The following is a 24459-nucleotide window of genomic DNA, read 5'->3' as shown; positions in this document are numbered from 1 at the left end:
TTAAAAATAAATTAGAGAGTATTTAGATGTTATTTTTATGAAAGTACATTACTGACATGTTTTTGTGAGTGGGAGAGGAAGAGGTGGGCTGCCAGGACTTGTTCCTAACTGATCATTCAAAACAAGTTGTTAAGAAGAAAGATACATAGTTCTGCAGAGGCAACTTTTTGGTCTGGGTTAAGAGAGGTGAGATTGAGAGAACTGAGTCCTTGTTTCATCTGAAGAGAAGTCAAGCATGCACTTCACAGTGGGATCCCATTAACCAGGTTTAACTTACCTAAGTTTAGACTAAAACATGTGGTAAAGTCTGATGGATGGGTGGGAAACGTAGAGCCAGGGGCCCTGGGGTGCTCTGTTAAGAGGCATTGATTTTAGCAATGTTTCTGGACTTCCTACAAGTACTTGATAGTTTATTTTACAACCCATATAGAGTGAGAAACACCACTGAAACTGGTAGAGTCTAAATAATGTATCTGGAAAATTAGTTTTCTCCTTATGTTCTTGGGGTATGGGAACTGAAGGGGAACAATGCATTTCTTTGTGCCCTGGGAATCTTCTGACTCCATGTGTTGGCCTTGATGTGCTCATGGAACACATTTGCTTTAAAGGAGGAATTTATAGAAAGCTCATGTCCATGTTGAGTAATTTAAGATTGATTTGTTATTCATGCATTTCTTTCTAATTGTATGTGTCTGTATGTGTATGTTTCTTACATTGCAAAATAAGTTTGGGAACAGTGTAGGCCTTGAGTACAAAAATTCAAACCATAATAATGTCATGACAACATGATTTATCAAAGTTAAAACAATCTAGAAGTTGGTCATGATTTTTTTTTGTTCTTGTGAAAGATTTATTTCTTAAGTTTAATTTTTCTAAAGTATTAAACAATGACTTACATAGCAAATGTACTTATACAAAAACATTCAAAAATAATTAGAAGACTATATACCTGTCTGTGGTTTCAATAAAGAGACTTGAAGATATTTTATTTTATAGTCACACATTTTATTACAAATTTATTTATATCCAATAGAAAAACTAATTTGAAATCTATTTACATGTACTATATATTTACATATATACAGTCAATGAATTTAAAGAAAACAGGCAGAGAAACACAATGTATGTGGAAGAATATGCCACTGTACATGGTTTAGCATTGTCCTTAATGGTATTGAATCTTTACTGTAGTAATAAATACAGTTCTATATTTACACATCTTATAAAATATCTCATAAATGTGCTTTTTCAATTCCAAGTTAAAACATCTGATCAAAATAAACATGCTTTTATAAAAATAAATCTACCTAATAACCTTTTGCTTTGGATGTTTTGAAGCTAACATAGGGTAATAAAAATTAAGAATTAATCTTTTGATTTTTAATATTTAATAATTTGTCTCTTAAAATATCTAACATACAAATGAATATGGAATAAGTAGAGAAGTAATGTTCCTATTATCAGAGGATTGATCCAAAGAGAACACAGTTAAAACCAAGTGCAATAAACAGGATAACATGTTACCAAACAGGATAACACATTACTGAGTCGCAATTTAGTCAGACATCTTTCCAAGAGCTACTGGAGATACCTGTTTAAGAGATTATACCAGTGGACATAAATTATGTCATGTATGCATTTGACCATTATTGTAAGATGCATATTGGTTTGAATCAAGTGATAAATCTTCTTGCAGAAAACATGCACTCATTCACAAAGAAAAAAAAATCCCACATGACCTTCTATATTTTCTAGGTAGGTCCATTGCCGGCAATGGATTTGCCTTCTGAGCTTTGGGCACCAAGGAATTAAAACTGAATTAGACTAGACTAACTGTACTAGTGTAAAAAATTCACCCAATTTTCCTTTCAAACTATTTGTAAGTTTTATTCCATTAAGGGTAGAACAATCTAGTGCTGACACATAAAACACAGTTAACTCTAAAAATTATCTGAATGCCTTCCTTACCTTATCCATCTAAAGACTGGTGACTTTGAAGTATCCTTTTGAAGAAAGGCAAAATAAGATTAAAACACCTCTTTCTGGTCATTGGAATAAAATCCTATCGGGCACAGCATTTCCTTAGTACTCTAGACTGTTTAAAACTCTTATTTTCCTCAAATCTTCAGCCATGTTTGAAGGGATTTTCAGGACTAAAAAATTCATTTTGTAAGCAAACGATCTTCTTCTCCCCTAAATGAATATACTGGTGAGTTTAAAGACAATGCAATTTTAAACATGGATTATCTTTTCTGAAGAATTTTCAATCTGTTTTCTTGATTGGGGTTCATCTAAATATTGTGACTGGTCCATCCCTTAGTTGAACAAACTATCCAAGCAGCATTTAGACTTATATTTCACTCTCAAGTATCAATAGGTTTTCAGCTTCTTCATGCTTAGTTCTGTTTGTTCATTTTTTAACCAAGTTTCAACTCAGCTCTTCTTAGCTACTGCTCTGATGTGCTCAACCTCACACTTGGAAACATTTTCTCTCACAAATTATTTAGAGACAAGGGACAAATGCTACCGATGAAAGATGACAGCTCTCTGTCATTGGATAACTTGGTGATGACACAGAACTGGAAGACAGGTCGTAGGCTATGCTGGTGCCGGTGAAAGTGACCAGGGCTTGGGTTGAGTCACAAGACTGCTTCTCGACATCTTCAGAGTTAATAGACATCAGGCTTGGGTGTTTCGCTCTTGTCCACAAGTGGCCGTGCTTTCCCAGGCTCCCCAGATCCTCCTTAAAATGGGGATTAAAGAGGATGTATAGAAGGGGGTTGAGACAGGCAGGAAGTGGGACGATCACCAGAAGGATGAACTTAATTACTTCAGGACTAATAAATGTGAGGTTCAGTAAAGAGGAAAAGGACAAGAAAGCCAAAGGGCAGTAAAGAATACAGTTGGTGAAAAGCAACAGAGCGATGTGCTTCACCATGGAACAGTCCCAGATACTCTCCAGGTCCCCCTTTTCCAAGTTGCAGTAGAGCTTGGTGTAGGCAATGGTCATCACTAGGAAGCAAAAGGAGTTGAGTAACACAAGAGCCACCATGTAGCCCGTGGTGCTGGCCTCCCCGAAGGGCAAGGGCAGGCAGAGCGGGGAGGCGCTATACTCACTGCCGCCCAGCAGCGGAATGGCGGCGATGGTCAGGGCCAGCAAGGTGCAAAGAAAAATGATTGCTTTCAGGCTAGAAAAAGGAGTTTTCAATTCAAATTTTGCAGAACACTTCACAGAGAACCCACGTTCCAGGGCTGCCAGGGTAAGCAGAAAAACAGATGATTCTGAAGCAAAGATGGACAGAAACCCGATGACTTGGCAACTGACCCCATTCTCCCACCACGCTCCGTGCTGTGCAAAGCTGCCAAAAGTGAATGCATCCACGCCAGCCAGCACGATGCTGGAGACCCCCGTGAGCATGTTCACCACAGCGATAACCCCAATTAACAGCTTTATGGAGGAAATGTACAGAGGGGCTCTGAACACTGTGGAGGCCACCAATGCATTACAAGAAAGTGCTAGAACTGCGATGGTCCACACTCCGATTCTGATCATCCAGCTTCCAAACAGGTGCTCACAGGGCTTGAAGGGGCCTGAAAATCCAAGGAAGAAAAAGATTGTATCAAATTATGGTGGACAACTTTTGCCAAATCACCCTTGGGTGGCTCTAATTAGGACATCAAGAGATAGAGGCCAGTGATGAACTTGGAACCCCATGCGCACGTGCTGTGCTTTCTCTATCCACTGCTCCAGAGCTTCTGCAGCAGGGACTGGGAGAGCCCACCTAGTTCCAGGGGACGCGTGGAGAAAGCAAAATGGGGAATCGCAATCACTTGATTGAGGACCCTCAAATATAGCAATGTTGGGACTAGGTAAAAAATCAGATCTCCTAGGCTTTTGTTAAACTTTTCACAATGCTTCAGTACATTTCTGTGGACAGAGAAGATGAATACCAGGGAAAAATTCTATAACATCAGGAAAAGAAGGATGGGTAATAGGAATATATAGTTCATGAAAATCTCAGTTTTAGGTTAATGTTTGTTGATAGGAAGCAAGGGACAATCTAATTGTTGAAAATAAAATATCAGCCATTCTCAATTATCTTTCATCAACTGAGCTATCCTGTTTCTAGGAATGTGACAAAGAATTAAGTGAACACAACACTGGGGTCTTCCTACCCTCCCTCCCATCTTCTCTCCCTTTCCTCCTCTCACTTATTTGTACAAACTATTCCAAGTGGTTATTTATATTGAAGACTTAGAATAAATCACTTTCAAAAAAAATCAGTGTTTTCACAAAGCAAGACTATAGCATACTATTTCAGACTAAACTGCTACTATCATTTTGAAAATTACATATGCTTCTAACTATATGCTTGACTCATTAACATGAACCCAAAGTCCCTGGGGAACAAAATCTATTTGTGAATGGAGAACAACTCCAGGGAATGAACTTTTTGTATTGTGCACGTTTCCACAGGGAGAGACACTGGTAAGCCACCAGGGTGACACGGGTCTTGCTTCTGCAGTGCAGCCACAATGTTACGGACAGCCTCGGGGCCAGCAGCAGCGGCTGCTGAGCCAATGTTGACGCCTTTCTCACCTGGGGAAGGTGAACACTGCACTGAATGGAGGGCTTTCAGGTCTTCCTCAAAGTCAAGCAGGAAATCTTCCAGGTCACGCTCATCTGCAGGAACGAGAAGTCCTGGCATGGTTACTTCTGTCTCTCTTTTCAAGGGACCAAATCCCAGGGAGTAGAGCCCTAGGTCACCTTAGAGACATGAACTGTCATAAGGACTGAAGGCAAGATATCTGGCTTTTCTCTGGGCTCTGACTTTCACGCAAATCTATGATGAAGTTACCTTTGTCATGCAAGTCTGCTTTGCTATTCAAACTACAATGGCATACTATTGCAGCACAACTGGGGGCGTGGGAAAGTGACCCTGGACTCCCAATTATAACATCTAAGCTTTCCCATTCTGTGCATTCTGTTCTTCTTCCTTGGAGCTCATCATGGCCCCAAGTAGCACTGACCTGAATTAGAGAGAGAAAGACGGTGCGCCTCCCATCGGTGCAGGAGTCTTTTTTTTTTTTTTTTTTTTGACAGGCAGAGTGGACAGTGAGAGAGAGAGACAGAGAGAAAGGTCTTCCTTTACCATTGGTTCATCCCCCAGTGGCCACTGCGGCTGTTGTACTGCGGCTGGCGCACCGCGCTGATCCGAAGCCAGAAGCCATGTGCTTCTCCTGGTCTCCCATATGGGTGCAGGGCCCAAGGACTTGGGCCAGCCTGCACTGCACTCCTGGGCCACAGCAGAGAGCTGGACTGGAAGAGGGGCAACCGGGAAAGAATCCAGCGCCTTGACCGGGACTAGAACCCAGTGTGCCGGCACCACAGGTGGAGGATTAGCCTATTGAGCCGTGGTGCCAGCCTAACTAATTTTTGTAACACTGTGCTAGTTATACTGCAAGTAATCTCGGCTGTGTTCTCTGAGCACAGAGGGTGAACCAGGTGCAGTAAGTTTCTGTCTTTCTTGGAGAATTTTTCATAAAAACAGATTTTGCATAACTACTTGGTGCTTGGTTGACTATACATGAAATAGGAGTTTGATGACCTAATATATTTCTGCAAAGCTTTACTTGGTTTTGTGTGAGTCTTGGGCACCAGTACTCTTTAGTGATTCTAGTATGCGTTCAGGGTTAAGAATCACTGCCCTTGAAAACAAACTCCATAAAGGACCTCGTTCTTCTTGTTCTTTGTGTACCCTCAGGGTCCAATACAGTGCCTAACACATAGTAGGCTCTCTGTTTTCTTTCTTTCTTTTTTTCTTTCTTTCTTTTTTTTTTTTTGGTAGGGGTGAATAAACATGGTAAAAATTAGAGTGGATGAGGCAGGAAGAGCAAAAACTAAAGCAAGAATAAGAGCCAGACACATGCCATGGCCTAAAACAAGTCAAGGGCCAGTGTAACAGTTCCTTAAACTGATAGGCAAGCAGGAAGAACTGTTAAGGTGATCTGGAGACAGGCTGAATCACACTTGCTTTGGAATCAACAAATCATTAGGGCCCAAAGGAAAAGCCGGTCTGTTTGGACTCTGTGCAAACTCGCAGGCTTGGCAGGCAAAGGAGAGGGTGCTGCCCACAGTGCCTGCTCATTAGCACAGGTGTGGTTAGAGATGCATGGCTCTCTGTTTAAGTAATGTCTTAACTTCAGGGAAAGCCAAGTGCTTTACAGACATTATCTCATCTCACCTTCCTGAAAGATACCCCTGTGGGGGGCAGGAGGGGAGAATGATTTAGAAGTGGTTGGAGAGGAAGCTGGATTCTTAAGTCTTTCTGCTGAAATATGGAGTAATCTAAAGTGCTCCACAGTGTCTCCCTGCCCCACCCCGTCATAATATAAATGGAGAGAAAGGTTCAGAACGTTTGAAAAAGGCATCCATGTGGATGGGATTAAAAGTTTAAAGACATTGAGATATCAGCAGTCTCCTCCGAGGAGACCCACAAGGGTCTAACTAAATAAAAATAGGAAGAACTATCTCTCAGAACAGAAGACATTTTAGATCGAATCCCAAGGGAGCCAGCTCTTTCTCTAGGAGTCTTTGAAAAGCAGCATTCATGCTCAGCTCGCTGGGGTGTGCACACGGGACACATCTGGGGCTCAGCTGAGTTGTCTGATGGCTTTTTGAGACCATTCTGGTCACAATGTCATAACCATGTTGCAACAGGTCTTACCTTGAACCTGAAACATTCCAGCATCTTTTTTATGCAGGTCATCCACACTGCTGTTGTCACCTTTATTCCACTGATTAGAAAGTTTATAGACGTTCTCACACATTCCAAAAGCACAGCACTGATATGCATAAGGCATTTCTATAACCCTTAAAAGGACAAGACCAAAATAAAAAACACACTCTTGAGGAAATACCTTATTAAATACAGTGTTGATATTCTTTTACTCAATGATTGCAACTTCATATTTTAGCCTAAATAAATAATCCAAAATATAAGTAATGTGCACAAAGTTTTTCAGTACACTGCTACAAATAACAATGGAGTTATGAGAAATTACTGCAATGAAATATTGATAATTGAAGTCAGGCAATGTAACTTCTGTCACTCAAATGATAAAAAATTTGTACAACAAAAGGTTAAGATGGATAGAAGAATTGTAGCAATATTAAAAAGAGCTTATGACATGCTAAGTGACTAAAACATGAAATAAATTCGTATGAACACAGTTAAGGTACACTGGAACAAATTTTAGAAAAATAATTTTAAAAGTTGGTTAGGAGGATTTTTTTAGATTTTTTTTAAATCTTCCTTGTACTTTCCAAACTATCCTTTTGGGGTTATAGTAATTTCATGTTTTTAAAGTTATATAAAAAGTGCTGTGTTTTAAAATATACAAATATATAAATCTTTCAAGATACTTCTTTATCATAACAAGCACAACAGGTTTTGAGGATCCCTATTTGCTCAAAGATTAATTCAGAACATTTGGTTAGAACATACATACAAGGTAGATGAACTAAAAATTACGAACAGGAGGACAATATTGTTATAATGTTACTTTTTTGCATGCCCTTGTTTATATCACACAGATCAACGGTTTTCAAAGTCTCCCCATGAACTCTGCGATTCTGGGAGTCATCCTTGAGAAGGAAAGGAATCGCGGTCAGGAAGACGTTCTGCCACTTCAGGGCTTGTCCTCGAAGTGCTGCAGGGAGGGGCTGTGCGCGCATGAGACGCAGCTCAGAAAGGTCTCATGACCTCATAAATTTGGAAAACGACTGTAACACGTCTATTACTTCACATGACCACAAATGTATCTTATTAGCTTTAATGACAAACTCACTTGAGTTCTGGAAAGTTTTCAGATGATATCAAGCTCTGTAAGTCATGATTTCCTGTTAATTTTAAGTGAGTTAAACCATGTAACCCAGTTACAGGAAAAGACGACAAGAGGTTGGACGATAGATCCCTGCAAAACATCAAACAATGATTGGCCTTTATTCTGTGTTAGCATAAAAATGTTGATGTTGAAAAAGCAACTTAAAGATGATTAAATTGCTCATAAAAACTTCTAAGCAAAGTCCTTACTCTTAATGGTAAAAGTCACCATTTTGGTTTTTAGCTCCTGATAACTTTTCTACTTAAAATTGGAATTATGGCGTCGGGGGGGGGGGGAGTTTTAAATACATCCAGATTGTTCTAGATTTAGCTTCATATTCCCAAGTAGGCATATTTAAAATCAAGAGAAAGGTGCTACATTTCACCTGAAAAATGATGCTGAATGGACTGAGAGGTTAAAAAGTGTAGGAGGTTTATTCTTTTCCTCCTAACTTCTCTCTGACCAGTTCCTTCTCTCTCTATGAGGCAAGAGAAAGGGAGAGGAGAGAGCAAAAAAGAGGAAGGGGGAAAGGGAACACAAAGGTTTTCAGCCAGCCAAGGTGGCGAACAAAAGGAAAGCCCTCAGAACTGAGTTCTTCTTACTCCATCCCACCTGATTACTCATCAAAAATGGAAAATTTCATCTCAATAACCAGAACCAGCTGTCACCAAATCTTCAATGATCCACTTAAGGGTCCATATGGCCTTGGGGGATCAGGGGGACCCTCCCTGGCCTTGAGAGTGAGTGATCTGCACACAATGAGTTTCTGCAGCAAAAACAACATATTCACTTTCTACATGGCTCCGAAATGTTAAGAGACAAGTCATAAGGAAGGAAATACTCACAGCTTTATTAGAGATGGCAAGGTGGAAAAGGCTTTGGGATGAATGATGGCAATTTTGTTCTGAGCTAAATTCCTGAAGAAAAAAAAAAGGCAAATGATTTGATAATACAAAAAAAAAAAAGGATATGTGAAGTTTTGCTGTATGCATTCAGTCTTCTACCACATTTAATTTCTATTCAGATCAAGGACAATTAGCTTACCAAATTCTTCTTCGGATAAAGATATCAGTGGTATAAAACGGCTAAAGAGAGAACATTTAATCAACCTTGTTTTTCTAATCAAGGGACAATCATTCAGGAGGATATTTTAGTTTTCTGTTCTTACAAAAAGGTTGACTTTAATATGGTTGCAACATTTTATTAGGGATTTTCTGAAATGAATGAATAAAGGAGAGTGAGAAGAGACAGAAATTTCTGAGGCTTTTCTTCTGACAAGCAAGTATATTTTAAATCATAAAATGTTCCTGGAGATGTAATGAAACTTTACAAAGGACTTGTGCACATCAGCCATATATGTTGGGCCTTCAGAGAAACACAGAGATGCTTCTAAGAAAATTCTCAATAAAGGATACTGACAAATAAATCCTTAACTAGGAAATGAAAAAAAAAAAAACACAGAGGCTAACATGCTAAAAATAAAATTCCTTGGTAGCAAAGAAATACTACAGTTTATGGAGAAATACAATTCATTTGCCATATACATATAATGAAATGTAGGTAACTGACCAAGAATCAAATTTTTGCAAGAGCTTCTATAGGTAATTACATTAAAAATTATTTGAGAGGCAGGTGCACACACACACACAAGAAAGAGAGAGAGAGAGAGGGAAAGGGAGAGAGAGTGAGCAAGAGCGTTCTCATCCCGCTGGTTCAATCCACAATGTTTACCATGACTGGAGCTAGGTAAGGGATGAAGTCCGGAGCTAGGAACTCAATCCATATGGAGGGCAGGCACCCCATTACTTGAACCATCACCACTGCCTCCTAGGGCCTGAACTGACAGGAAGTTAGAGTTGGGACCTGGAGTTTAGAACCAAACCCAGAATTCTGATGTGGGACATGGGTACCTCAACAGCATTTTAATCATCAGGCAAAACAACCATTGTGCCAAGGTCTCCGTTTTTAAAAAGAAAATATCAATTTAAGATTTTTTATATTTTTGAAAATTTTTTAAAAAAGATTTATTTGAAAGTCAGAGTTGAGAGAGAGAGAGGAGAGAGAGGAGAGAGAGAGAGAGAGAGAGGAGAGAGAGAGAGAAAACTTCCATCTGTTGGTTCATTCCCCAAATGGCTGCAGTGGCCTGAACTGGGCCAGTCTGAAGCCAGGAGCCAGGAGCTTCTTCTGGGTCTCCTTCATGGGTACAGGGGCCCAAGGACTTGGGCCATCTTCGCTGCTTTTCCCGGTACATTAGCAGGGAGCTGGATCAGAAGTGGAGCAGCTGGTATTCAAACTGACATCCATATGGGATGCCAGTGCTGCAGACCGTAGCTTTGCCTAATACACCACAGTGCCTGTCCCAAGATTTTTATTTTTAAATGCCTAACAACTAAAAGTAACTTAGATGTTAGTATCCGAGAAAACTTAAAGTGCTCAAAGTCAATTTTTCTCAAATGAAAATATGTTTAAGATATTGGGCCCCAGAACGTTCTGGAGTAAATGATATTCACAGACTGTTTACATTTTCACTTGATAGGTTCTGTAGAGACTTTCCTTCTTTTCTTGGAAAAAAACCCAAGAAACCAAAAATCTTTTCACTTCACTCTTTTTTATTGATCCCAGAAGAGAAGAAAACTGTAGGTTACAAGAGGAGGACAATGGAGATGATGGGAAAGCTACAATGACGGTTGGACATTGGCAGGGATTGAGTGTGGAGACTTGTCTTCTGATGAGCCACTTAGGGATTGCACATCCACTGAGGTGAGCGGGTCAGGCCACCTGTCAAAGTCTCCTTGGCAGCTTTCAAGAATATGGGTGCGTCGCGTGGATGAGCTTCACAGAGCAGAATATCTGCAAGGTAAGCCAAGTCTGCCACAGGGGCCTTCCGGTGATTTGACTGGGTTTTAAGCAAATATGTTAAAATTTGCAAGTTCAAAGAATTCGAATTCCTTTTTAGTTCTGGAGGCTATGGGCTAGAATCCTCGTGGCTGCCCTGAAGGAGCACTTTCCACTCTCCTGCTCTGCTCTGTGAGCTCCCTGGTGCTCTCAGCTGAATCCCCAGCGGGGGCCCCAGGAGGAGACAGAGAGAGGGAAGGGGAGAGAGAGAAAGATAGAGATAGTGAGTGAGAGGCTGGTCAAAGGGTGCATGGCCTGGGAGGAGAGAGAGAAAGAGATAGGTCAAGGGGTGCATGACTGTTCCTTCGCTGTTTGGGAACCCTGCCTCTGGCAACAGCTACACACCTCCTGAAACTCTGCCTCTTTGTCACGCCGAAGCTCTCCCTGCATCTCTTGCCCCACTCTGTATGATGTTGCTGGTTTCTACACAACTGTCCTTTGCTTGCTCACCGCTGACTCCTTGTAAATGTCCCTTCATTTGACCCATCTGGAGCGAGTTCTGTTTCCTGCCAGGCCCCTCACTGATACACTCTAAAAGGCTATATGCTTATTCTAATAATCATAGCATCGTTCACACCTATGATGTGCCAAGTACAATCATAGTTTTTTTATATGCAGTGTCTTCTAACCATCAACACATGCTACAGGTAGGTGTCATTATTCCCATTATTCCCATTTTGGCTGATGAGGAGACAGAGATGCTCTGTGAAGAAGGCAATTGGCCAAAGTCTCAATGTAATCTCAGGATCTGGGATTCAGATCCAGATACACTAATTTCAAAGGTCCCTGAGTTTATACTCAGCCACTGCTCTAGACCCTGCAGATAAAAAGATGAAAACATTATTGTTTTCAGGTGAGGTATGGTAGACCTGATGGCAGTGCTGAGGGTCAAGTCCCATAACAGAGAATGTGCACAGAGCATCAGAGAGGAGTGGATTCAAAGATGGGAGATTCCGTTTCATGGGCTGGGCAAGAGGACAAATCAAGGGTAGGAAGGAACACAGCAGGCAATGGGAACAGCAGACACAAAGCCCTATGAGTCTGGTGAATGGGAATATGTGGGAGAAAGAGATGATGCTGCCCAGGGGCTGGAATCCAATTTTGAAGATTCTGGGAGCTTTAGCCTTCATCTTGATGACAAAAAGGGAATAATAGCAATGAAGTGACATGATTAGATTCCTACTTAAGAAAGGCTACTTTTTGCATCTCTTTGGAGACTAAGATAAAGGGTAGAGACTGAAGGTAGGAGGCTTGATTAGAAGGAAGAGGGTGGAGGTGAGCCAGTGAGTCATGACAGGGGCCTGTGGTAGAAGAGTGGAGAGTGACCTGGAGTTGGAGGAGGAATTCAGAGATTCAGACATCTAGTCTTCAGAGTCTGTGTCACACTCTTTTGGTATCGTTAGAGATCCAGCTCCCTGCTTATGTGCCTGAGAAGGCAGTGGAAGATGTCCCAAGTATTTGGGACCCTGCCACCCACGTAGGAGATGCAGATGGAGTTCTGGGCTCCTGGCTTTGGTCTGGCCCAGCTCTGGATGTTGTGGGCATTTGGGGAGTGAAGCAGTGGATGGAAAATCTCTGCCTCTCTCTCTCATTCTGTCTTTCAAGTGAAGTGTTTTTTTTTTTTTTTTTTTTTTTTTTTTTTTTTTTTTGACAGGCAGAGTAGACAGTGAGAGAGAGAGAGACAGACAGAGAGAAAGGTCTTCCTTTTCCATTGGTTCACCCCCCAATGTCCGCTACGGCCGGCGCACTGTGCTGATCCAAAGCCAGGAGCCAGGTGCTTCTCCTGGTCTCCCATGCAGGTGCAGGGCCCAAGCACTTGGGCCATCCTCCACTGCACTCCCTGGCCACAGCAGAGAGCTGGCCTGGAAGAGGAGCAACCAGGACAGAATCCGGCGCCCTGACCGGGACTAGAACCGGGGTGCCAGCGCTGCAGGGAGAGGATTAGCCTATCGAGCCACAGCGCAGGCCTCAAGTGAAGTTTTAATTAAAATAGAATCAAGTTTGGAAACAGCCAGGACTGAAACCTAGCAAATAAGACAGCTAATGAATGTTGGTACTGTATTTTTCTTAAGTAAAAGAACTACACAAGCACATTTAAAAGTAAAGGAAAGGACAACACAGCTAAACTCAAAACTAGATGGTCTTCAAGTTAGATTTCCAGGAGAAAGTGATTCTTGAAAGTAAAGTTAGAATGTTTTGAGGAATGGTACTATTTTACCAAAGGTATAGTGTCTTAAGTATTAAGAAAAACTTCAAAAGACAGCAAAGGAAAAAGGTTTTAACACATAGAGTCCAGTTTAAACATTACATATTATATCCATTATCAAAAACACAGGCTAGAAAAGTTTTAACTGTTATTTCATAAAATGATCTGTTAGTGAGTTTTCTTTTTTTAAAATTTATGGCTTAACAAATGATGTTTTCAACCATAAAATGGAGTTAAATATTTACAAATCCTAGTGGCCTGAGCAATAGAAGTATTTTCTAGAACAGCTGTGCTGACACTTTTGTGTACTTTAAAAAATGCAGATCCCTGGGCTCTAATTCAAGGAGCAGGTGAGGACCTGGAATCTGCATTTTCACAACCATCCCAAGGTGATTCTTAAAGCACCTTGAGACACACAGTGAAAAACTCTGCGTCGTCAGGAAAGAAACGCAGGCAGGAAGAACTGTGTGGTCACCCTCTTCTGCATGCACAATGCCAGGCTGTGAACAGAAACTCTCTTAGTAGGCCACTCAATAGCATGGCTCCTTTCCTCTTTGTCACAGTTTCATGTCCACCAATTGGTAGAGACCATAATGGCAAATTTACTACTTTCAAATTTATTCCAGGAAATTATCAGCAGCAAAGTATTTGCCTTTTTCTAGGAAACATGTGCACAAAGACCCAACAATGCAGTGAAAAGACAATGTTAGGGGAAGGGCCAAGAGAGAAAGAAAGCAGTCCGTGTTGGGAAAGGTGCTGGGAGGTGGTACTCACAGGGACCGGAGGCTGAGCAGCTGCTGGAAAGCATCGAATTTAATTTCATAGATTGCATTATGTCGTAGGTCCCTGAAATGACAAAGTCCCAAAGATGGATTTCAGTGTTACTGGTTTCAAAGATGTTGACTACAGAGAACTTCTACAGAGGGATTACCTGCCCTCCACATAGCAACACAAGAAGTCTATCAAGTGACTTTTTTTATTTGTGTGTTTGTTTAACAAAGAACAATACAAATAATACATGTAACCAGGTAGTGCCTCTCTTTCAAAGCAGCTAGTTCTCCTGGCTCAATGCAAAACCATATTTCAGATATGCCATCATCGTTCAAGACACCAGAGCACTCCCTCCCTGGAGCTGCCTCTGAGCACCTATTTACTTATTTATTTTTTGACAGGCAGAGTGGACAGTGAGAGAGAGAGACAGAGAGAAAGGTCTTCCTTTACCGTTGGTTCACCCTCTATGGCCGCTGCGACCAGCGCGCTTCGGCTGGCGCACTACACTGATCTGAAGCCAGGAGCCAGGTGCTTCTTCTGGTCTCCCATGCTGGTGCAGGGCCCAAGGACTTGGGCCATCCTCCACTGCACTCCCGGGCCACAGCAGAGAGCTGGCCTGGAAGAGGGGCAACCGGAACAGAATCCGGTGCCCCGACCAGGACAAGAACCCGGTGTGCCGGCGCCGCAGGGAGAGGATTAGCCTATTGAGCCGCGGCGCCGGCCTCTGAGCGCCTTTTAAACATGAATTTTTTTTCCCTTACTCACTCCAAGGCATTCAAAGAAAAATTAAGATTTGAAAGCAACACTATTCACTGGACATGCAAGTCTGGATGTTCTTTTACATTTTTAAAAATTTTATTTATCCACTTCATTTTATTTAAAGGATAGAGATATAGACAGATAGACAGATGGTAGAGAACTTCCATCTGTTGGTTCACTTCCCCAAATGTCCATGATAGTCCGGGCTGGGCCAGGCTGAAGCTAAGAGTCAGGAACTCAATCCAGATCTCCATGTGGGTGGTAGGAACTCAATTATTTAAGCTATGACTGCTTCCCCTCCAAGAGTGTACACTAGCAGGAAACTGCAATGGGGAGCAGAGAGAGGACTCCAACCCAAGCACTCCAATATGAGATGCAGGTGTTCCAAGCAGCATCTTAGGTGTTTTGCCAAATGCCTGCCCCATGGTTATTCTTGTAAAAAAAAAAATGCAAAGATCAAATAAAGCCGGTTCACTGTTAAACTGGGTTAGAGAAAAAAATGCATATATAATAAATGCTTTACTGATACTATAGTACAATGAGTGATAAAATAATATTATCTATGTTTCCCAACTTTCTGGCCGTGCTACACAGTCACACCTTGTGTTTGTAATAAAGGAAAGCATCAAATGTCTTGCCAGTGAACCACAGGGTAAACAAACCAATGGCCCTAAGAAATTTGAGTTTGGGTTCTTGTGACTTAGAAACTCTTTCACACATACATTTTCTGAAGCTTTTGGCAGACTGAAAAACTGGGTAAATCTTCTAACAGGTTGTAAGACAGATCTCTGAAAAACAGAAGGTAGAAAAATGGAAAATCTGTTACATATTAGTAGTAAGGAAACATGCTTTGCTCCTCTTTCCCTCCAAGATGTTCTATCTCCCAAAGGAAGATGCTGAACATTTATTTCCACCGTCCCAACAAGGAGCAGGTAGTCATAGGTTTATTGAATTAACTAGTAGATCCAATTGTTTACTAAAATGTAACTGTTACATGTCTATAATTGATTTAAATAATTTACTTAATGAATTTATTTATATTTTGGTAGTGATGATCTACAATGTTATAGCTATTATCTTACTGAAATGAATACAAATTAAATTAAGTAATTGTGTCTCTTGTCTCTTAAGACCCATTCTATCTGCACAGCTATGGTTCTTTTCTAATCAATTTTAAATAAAACTCCCAGCAATTCAAAACATATCCCTAACTTTGAAATCAATCACTACCGGAGCAGCAGGGGCTGGGGGGAAAAAATCTAAGAAAGTTTTCAACCTAAACTCAACAAATTACAGAATAACAAAGACATCTGGATATATTTATAGTATAATACAACTAATCCAAAACAAGCCATGGCAGTTTGCAGAAAGCTTTTTTGTTAAAAAAAAAAAAAGAAAGTTTTTAGATAAAGTAACATAGATATATTTAAAAAATCTTGTCTCATGTTTTAAAAGTTATTAGCTAACCAACTAACACATTTTCATGCTTGATTCTAATTCCTAAAACCAGGTCACCACTATGCACCTGAAAAATCCATGTTGTTTTCCAAGAGGCTTTTTATTCTTAGAATTGATCACTTTATTCTACTTTTATTGAATAAATGGGATTTATATAGGAATAGAGTTCATTTAGTATATATAAATAGTTCAAATGACGCTGTTTAAAAATGTAATTTTTATAGTTTATATTAGAGGTTTGAAAGACAACCCCCTCAACCCACCCCAAGAAAAACCCCACACAAATATACCTCATTAACTGTGTTCTGTAAAGTAGTTGGTTTACTCATCTCTACAGGTTACAAATGGGGCATAGTCTTTCCAACATACCTTTCTTTAGTACAGGAGACACATAAAGCCTTCTACACAAAGATGTAGTGTCACTGTCTATTTACCTTCTACCTAATTATTGTTCATGGTTAACACTAAGCACTTCTCATGTAAAGGCACAAAGTACATCCTTTCACTTCAATTGTCTCATTGAATCCTTGTGGCCACCTTATGGGACAGACACTGGTTACTCCATATGATATGAAATGACTTGCCTAAGATGGATCACCAGCTAGGAGGTGGGGAAAGCTACCGTGGTCTTATGGTGGTGCAAGTAGATCCAATGTGGTTGAAGCCTCTTCGAGGTGGTCAGTGGATGCTTCCACTGAAGGAGAGGAGCTCTCAGCCCTACATTTCCAAAAAGAGTCCTGGGATCTATTCTCAACTTCAACTAATTCTACTCGGTTGGTTGCTACACTGGCCAAAGCATTAATGTCTTTCTTAAGTCTTTTTTTTTAAGTGAGAACATACCTGTCTTGCCAATCTTGCAGGGTTGTTGAAAAGAAGAACTGAATATTACAAAATGAAGTGCTTTGAAAATGGCATTATAATGGCATTAATGTACTTATGCTCTTTTAAATTCCAGCAGTAACTTTTTTTTTTAAGATTTATTTCTTTATTTGAGAGGCAGAGTTACAGAGAGAAGGAAAGAGAGACAGGTCGACCATCCACTGGTTCACTACCCAAATGACCACAATGGTTGGAGCTAGGCAAATTCGAAGCGAGGAGCCAGGAGTTTCATCTGGGTCTCCCTTGTGAGTTCAGGGTCTCAAGGGCTTGGGCCATCTTCCACTGCTTTCCCAGGCCATTAGCAAGGAGCTGGATCAGAAATGGGAGCAGCCGGGACTCAACCGGCACCCATATGGGAAGCTGGCACTGCAGGCCGAGGTTTAACTTTCTACACCACAACACAGCACTGACCCCAGAAAGAATAACTTCAGGAGAGAATAATGATGTAAAGGAAAATGCAAAAAATAAGAGCTAACCTTGACTGTGAATTTACACTGTCTCAGGTGCTGCCGTGTCTGACACAGACTCATTTCACCCTCATGATAATCCTCCAAAGGAGGTGCAATGGAGCCCAGAAGGGATAATGACTTGCTAACGGTACCTTGCTGATAAACAGGGGAACTATATCTGAGACAGAAAAACAGACTTCAGAGCTTTGCTCTTAACTAGTTTGCCAGTTGGCCTGCATTCACTCTGTGCTAGATAGGAGTGGTTTACCAGTTACTATGTGACATAGTGAGACAGAAGCAATTTATATACTAGTTTCTTACCTATTAGTTACAACATGTGAAGTCATGTTACTGAGCCAGCTTCCTCAAGAAACCAAGACAATCATAACTATTCTGAGTATGGTTGGCAGAATTCTACGATCTCCCCCAATCTTCTACCATCTGGTATACACACAGTTTCTTCTAGTTACTCAATAACTGACTATATTTGAAATGGAACTCTGCTACTTTCTTGCAGTGTGATTTTAACAAATGTACTTAACTTCCCTAATTCTGTTTTCTCATCTGTATCTAAACCTCATGGGGTCATGGCGGCGGCGGGGGCGGGGGTGTGGAATGAAGAAGAGGGGGTTTGTATCGCTCCCTCCTCCTTCAGAGTTGAATGAGTGATTCCAAGGCTACCAGCAGTGTTACTGCAGCTCCATGTCACCGACCAGCTGGAATCTGAAGTGACCTGAGAGTGCGGGGATGGGCAAAGCCAAAAACACTGTGCAGACAGCAAACATTCACATTCTTCTGCTTAACATTTGTAGCTCTGCTTGTAAGTTCTGCTTCTAGGTGAAGCCTGTGGTGCAATTAAAGGCATTCAACTGTCGCAGGTACCTACTATGTGAGTACAGCCATGGCAAGAGACCATGGATCTTTTCATTAAGTCCAAACAATGCTGTAGGAGATACAATAGTTCAATGGGAATTGAGGGAGAAGGCTGAAAATGAAAGGCCAAAACAGGGTTCTTCAAATTCCTACAAACAACTTTTCATAAAACATGGAAAATATGGGGAGTGGGGAGGGACAGAGGTCAGAAGTCAGTAGAAATAACATATGCAAACTGTTCAGACTATCAGGTAAACAATAGAACATGACACCCACAATTACACTGGAAGAATATCTGGTCACCTTTATCAAGGTTTGTGCAAGCTTGGTAACTCAATTTTTCATTTTGGCATCATGTTGGATTGTTATTTTGTTCTGCTCTGCCAAGACTTTAGAGGGGGAAATGAAGTTATTTTGGCTTGTCCATATCCATTTTCTGAAAGGAAATGTGTACCGACTGAAACTCTAATGGGAGACTGTTTGGGACTTGGAAACAAAGGGGATGCTGCTGAGGTTACGAGGTCATCACAGGGAGTGTGGACCAAAGCGGGGGAAAGGAGGACTGACCTTCTAGAGACCCAAAAGGAAGGCACTTTCTCCCTTTTAAAGGACTATTGAAATAATGTCTGCCATTTCACCCCCAGATGGAAGCTGCCTGTTTACACAACATTATTGCCTTACTGATACGCACAGCACTTGGAGATTAGGTAACTGGTCACAGACGGTTTGAGGAAGAGAGGAGATCTGTGCTCCAGTTAAAGTCCTGTTGAAACACAAACCAGACATAGTTCTTTCATTCAGGCATCACAAGGTGACAGAATTTGATTCACTGATGTCAAGACTGATCAGGGTCTGGGAAAACTATGGTCTACGTAGAGTCAAGAGCCTACTCGGGTACTTACAGACTCTCCAGGTTCGCAGTTCCAGTTAAATCAGGAAATTCAGTTATTTGTGAGGCACCATTCAAAGTCCTAGAAGGGGGAATACATGATATTGGGAGAAGATTCTAGAAAGGAGGAATGTTTGTTGCTATTTTCAAAGCACTTAAATCTACAATCTGTTGGTCTCTCTGTGGGAGACAGTGATCTACAACAGAAATGGAAACTCACAGTGTTCTTAGTTCAGGTAAATGTTGAAAAGCAGATCTTCCAACAAACTGAATGGGATTGTCATAGAAATGTCTGAAAAAACCCAAATACCAATGTCTTAGTATAAAACTCAAATGATAAATCAGTATCTTCAAAAATATCAACAAATACATTAAAAGTATTTATATTGTTTTGATTATACAATACTACATAACAGTCCTGATTACTTGGTTTTATGTAAACTTCAAGCATGTCTATTTTGTTTTGTCTTGTTTGAGGAGAAGAGAAGCAGAGACAGACTGACAGAGAGACAGAACTCCCTTCTGTCAGTTTACTCACTAAATGCCCACAATGATCTGGGGCTGGACTAGCACCCAAGCTAGGAGTCAAGAATTCAATCCACTGCTCACATGAGAATGGCAGGAACCCAAATGTGTCAGCCATCACTGCTGTCTCCCAGGGACTGCATTGGCAGGAAGCTGGAGGCAGAAGCCAGAGCTGGGAATTGAACCCAGGTACTCCAATATAGGATGAAGGTATTTTTAAAAAGATCTTTCTGTCTGTCTACCTACCTACCTATCTATTTATTTGAAAGGCAGAGTTACAGAAAGAGGGAGAGGCAGGAAGACAGACATCTTTCATCTGCTAGTTCAGAAGCCAGGAGTCAAGAACTTCTTCCAAGTCTGCCATGTAGATGCAAGGGCCAATGCATTTGGGCCATTTTCTGTTGCTTTCCCAGGAGCATCAGCAGGGAGCCGGACCAGAAGTGGAGCACCCAAGATTTGAACTGGCATCCATATGGGATGCTGGCATTTCAGGCAGCAGCTTAACCTGCTATGCCAGGATGACATTGGCCTCCGGATGTGGCTATCTAACTGGTATCTTAATGCTAGACTCCCTCAAAATTGACTTACATTATAAGGCTTTTGGTAAGAGATTTATATGACATAAATTTTTAAATTTCTGTTAGCAAGGCCAATGTGAGAGATAGTGACTAAGGAGAAAAGCAAGTGAACTGAGTGTAGTTATGCTTAACTTCCTTTGCATCCAACATCTGTTGACTGTCCAATGAATGGCAAAAAGGTGATTCAAGGTGCTAGTAGTTGTATCATTAATTAAAGAAAGGTGAAGTCCAGGTCTAATGCTTTTAAAACCTTGAACTTTTTAAGATTATTTATTTGACAGGTAGAGTTACAGACAGTGAGAGGGAGAGACAGAGAAAAAGGTCTTCCTTCCATTGGTTCATCCCCAAAATGGCTGCCACGGCCAGAGCTATGCCGATCCGAAGTCAGGAGCCAGGTACTTCCTCCTGGTTTCCCATGCGGGTGCAGGCGCCCAAGCACTCGGGCCATCCCCCACTGCCTTCCCGGGCCAGAGCAGAGAGCTGGAATGGAAGAGGAGCAACTGGGACTAGAACCCAGAGCCCATATGGGATTCCGGTGCCGAAGGTGGAGGATTATCCAAGTGAGTCACGGCGCTGGCCTGTTGCTCCCCCTCTTCGTGGAGGAACGACACAGGACCCTGCGCTGTTCTTTTGTCTGCTTGGCCCTTCCCGGGTTTGCTGCTGGTTCTTCCCGGGTTGGCTGCCGATCCTTCCACCTCCGTGGAAGGGCGGCTCCCCCTGCCACTTTCCCCACTTCCGTGGGGGAGCGGCACACCGCTGGTCGGCTCTCTCGGGGGCTGCTCAGATGTTATCCGGATGTTCCCCTTAGATGTTCCTGGTGCATGTTGTCTCTCTCCTCCTTTATAGTCCTCTTCCACCAATCCCAACTCTGCTACCCACACACCGAGTATGCTGCTCTCCTCCAATCAGGAGCAGGATCAGCTCCTGCAGGTTATTGGTCGAACTGGAGGCAGCTGTGTAGAAGTTGTTTACTCCTCTCCCAGGGCCATATTGTGGGAGAGCAGATGCATAGAATAAGTCTTAATTCCAGTAACTTAGTCTAGTCCAAGTTGCTCCCCACACTGGTCCTAACATTGAACTTTTTTAAAAAATTTATTTTATTTGAAAGGCACAGTTACAGAGAGGCAGAGAGAGAGAGGGGAGAGAGAGAAAGAGAGGTCTGGTTCACTCCTCAAATGGCTGCAATGGCCAGAGCTGAGCCGATCTGAAGCCAGGAGCCAGGAGCTTCTTCCGGGTCTCCTACATGGGTGCAGGGGCCCAAGGACTTGGGCCATTTTCTACTGTTTTCCCAGGCCAGAGCAGAGAGAAGTGGAGAAGCCAGGATTGGAGGAACCAGCTCCCATTTGCGATGCTGGCACTGCAGGTGGCAACTTTACTGGCTATGCCACAGTGCCAGCCCTTATCTCTCTCCATTAAAGTTTATTTCTGCTAGTCAAATGTTACCATAAAATCCACAAGAGGCTCTTCAAATTTTTGAAAATGAGCTACTCAGGGGTTTTTCTAATTTATAATTTCCTTGAATTAATTACTGTTCTTAAAGGAAGATATTAGCACTTAAAATATTTTTTTGGGGGCCAGCACTGTGGCACAGTGGGTTAACGCCCTGGCCTGAAGTGCCAGCATCCCATATGGGTGCCATTTCTAGTCCTGGCTGTTCCTCTTCTGATCCAGCTCTCTGCTATGGCCTAGGAAAGCAGTAGAAGATGGCCCAAGTCCTTGAGCCCTTGCACCCATGTGGGAGACCCGGAAGAAGCACCTGGCTCCTGGCTTTGGATCAGCACAGCTCCAGCCGTTGCAACCATCAGGGGAGTAAACCAGTGGAAGGAAGACCTCTCTCTCTGTCTCTACCTCTCTCTGTAACTCTGTCTTTCAAATAAATAAGATAAAATCTTTTAAAAAAATATTTTTGGGATGGGGCCAACTTAGCAGGTAAAACTGCCACCTGCAGTGCCAGCATTCCATAAAGGCACGGGTTCAAGATCCAGCTGCTCCACTTCCAATCCAGCTCTCTGCTATGGCCTGGGAAAAAAGTAGAAGACAGCTTAAGTGCTTGGGCCCCTGCATTCATGTGGGAGATCTAGAGGAGGCTCCTGGCTCCTGGCTCCTGGCTTTGGATTGGCCCAGCTCTGGCCATTATGGTCATTTGGGGAGTAAACCAGCAGATGGAAAATTCTCTCTCTCTCTCTCTCTCTCTCTCTCTCTCTCTCTCTCTCTCTCCCTCTTTTTAACTCTGCCTCTCAAATACATAATAAATCTTTAAAAAGATATTTTTGGGTCATGTGTGTTTGGTTGAGTTGCTCCTTGGGTGCTCACATCCCATATCAAAGCGCCTGGTTCCAGTCTGGGCTCCTCTGCTTCTGACATAGTTTCCTGTTAATGCATATTCTGGGCCCGGCGCCGCGGCTCAATAGGCTAATCCTCCACTTGCGGTGCTGGCACATCGGGTTCTAGTCCCGGTCGGGGCGCTGGATTCTGTCCTGGTTGCCCCTCTTCCAGGCCATCTCTCTGCTTGTGGCCAGGGAGTGCAGTGGAGGATGGCCCAAATCCTTGGGCCCTGCACCCACATGGGAGACCAGAAGCACCTGGCTCCTGGCTGGCCGCAGCGGCCATTGGAGGATGAACCAACGGTAAAGGAAGACCTTTCTCTCTGCCTCTCTCTCTCTCACTGTCCACTCTGCCTGTAAAAAAATAAAAAATGCATATTCTAGGAGGCTTCAGATGATAGCTTAAGTACTTGGGTCCCTTCATCTATGTGGGAGTCTGGATTGAGTTCTGCCTGCCCAACCCTGACTATTGTGGGCATTAGGGGAATGAACCAGTGCATGGAAATTCTCTCTCTCTGGCTTTCAAATAAAATGCAAATGAATAAATTAAAAATTAGCTTCGAGGCCGGCGCTGTGGCTCAATAGGCTAATCCTCCACCTTGCGGTGCCGGCACACCGGGTTCTAGTCCCGGTCGGGGCACCGGATTCTGTCCCGGTTGCCCCTCTTCCAGGCCAGCTCTCTGCTATGGCCAGGGAGTGCAGTGGAGGATGGCCCAGGTGCTTGGGCCCTGCACCCCATGGGAGACCAGGAAAAGCACCTGGATCCTGGCTCCTGCCATCGGATCAGCGCGGTGCGCCAGCCACAGCGGCCATTGGAGGGTGAACCAACGGCAAAGGAAGACCTTTCTCTCTCTCTCTCTCTCACTGTCCACTCTGCCTGTCAAAAAAAAAAAAATTAGTTTCGTTTTACAGATGTTTTGAATGTAATATTATTTGAATTGTCAGTCAACAGAGCCCCACATATGTACTTCTTTTTTTTTTTTTTTAAAGATTTATTTATTTATTTGAAAGTCAGAGTTACACAGAGAGAGAAGGAGAGGCAGAGAGAGAGAATTTTCCATCCACTGGTTCACTCCCCAACTGGCCGCAACGGCCAGAGCCGCACCGACCTGAAGCCAGGATCCAGGAGCTTCTTCTGGGTCTCCCACATGGGTGCAGGGGCCCAAGGACTTGGGTCATCTTCTACTGTTTTCCCAGGCCATAGCAGAGAGCTGGGTCAGAAGTGGAGCAGCCAGGACTCGAACTGGTGCCCATAAGGGATGCCAGCACCGCAGGCGGTGGCTTTACTTGCTACACCAGAGTGCAGGCCCCCACATATACTTCTTATCTGAGATAGCCTGCTAATACCATTAAATTCAGCAAGTATACATATTTTTAGATTTATTTATTGACTTGAAAGGCAGAGTTACAAAGAGAAGGAGAGGCAGAAAGAGAGTGAGAGAGAGAGACAGAGAAATCTTCCTTCCATCTTCTGGTTCACTCCTCAAATGGCCTCAATGGCTGGGGCTGGAACAGGTAGAAGCCAGAAGTCTAGAACTCCATCCATGTCTCCCGCAGGGTACAAGGGCACAAGCACTGTGCTGCTTTTCCCTGGCCATTAGCCTAGCAAGTGCCTGGCTGCTCCATTTCCGATCCTGATCCCTGATAAAGTGCTTGTGGCCATTTGGGAGTGAACCAGCCAATGGAAGATCTCTCTCTCTCTCTCCCTCTCTTATTCTGTAACTGCCTTTCAAATAAATACAATAAATCTTTTTTTAAAAGTTCATGGAAAATATGCATTATCTTTTAATTCAATATTTTCACATGAACTATTTAAAATATCCTTGTATAGGCCTTATGTTTTTCTGGCCTAGCCATTATGATGCTAGTTGGGATACCTGCATCCCAAATCAAAGTGCCTGGGTTGGGTTCTCAGCTTCAAGTCCTGACTCCATGCTAATGTGCACAGTGGGAGGCACAAATGGTT

General features: G+C 42.5%; 1 protein-coding gene across 1 annotated transcript in view; it reads right to left on the bottom strand.

Moving 5' to 3' along the window:
- Positions 1-983: 983 nt before the first annotated feature.
- The window catches only part of LGR5 (leucine rich repeat containing G protein-coupled receptor 5), a 137027-nt gene continuing 113551 nt past the window's right edge, over positions 984-24459 (bottom strand). The window contains exons 9-18 of the mRNA XM_002711332.6: positions 19287-19358; positions 19080-19148; positions 18869-18940; positions 15241-15306; positions 13763-13834; positions 8733-8804; positions 7852-7977; positions 6729-6874; positions 4601-4684; positions 984-3591 (exon numbers count right to left, since the gene is read on the bottom strand). Coding sequence (XP_002711378.4) covers positions 2504-3591; positions 4601-4684; positions 6729-6874; positions 7852-7977; positions 8733-8804; positions 13763-13834; positions 15241-15306; positions 18869-18940; positions 19080-19148; positions 19287-19358 — 1867 coding nt within the window. The 3' untranslated portion in view covers positions 984-2503. The remainder of the gene's footprint in view (positions 3592-4600; positions 4685-6728; positions 6875-7851; positions 7978-8732; positions 8805-13762; positions 13835-15240; positions 15307-18868; positions 18941-19079; positions 19149-19286; positions 19359-24459) is intronic.

The sequence above is a fragment of the Oryctolagus cuniculus genome, chromosome 11, assembly GCF_051225735.1.
Source record: "Oryctolagus cuniculus isolate XC-2025 breed Fujian yellow rabbit chromosome 11, ASM5122573v1, whole genome shotgun sequence".
In the NCBI taxonomy this organism is placed as follows: domain Eukaryota; kingdom Metazoa; phylum Chordata; class Mammalia; order Lagomorpha; family Leporidae; genus Oryctolagus; species Oryctolagus cuniculus.
Note: the sequence above shows the minus strand (reverse complement) of the source record. Positions and strands in the feature narration are given on the sequence as shown.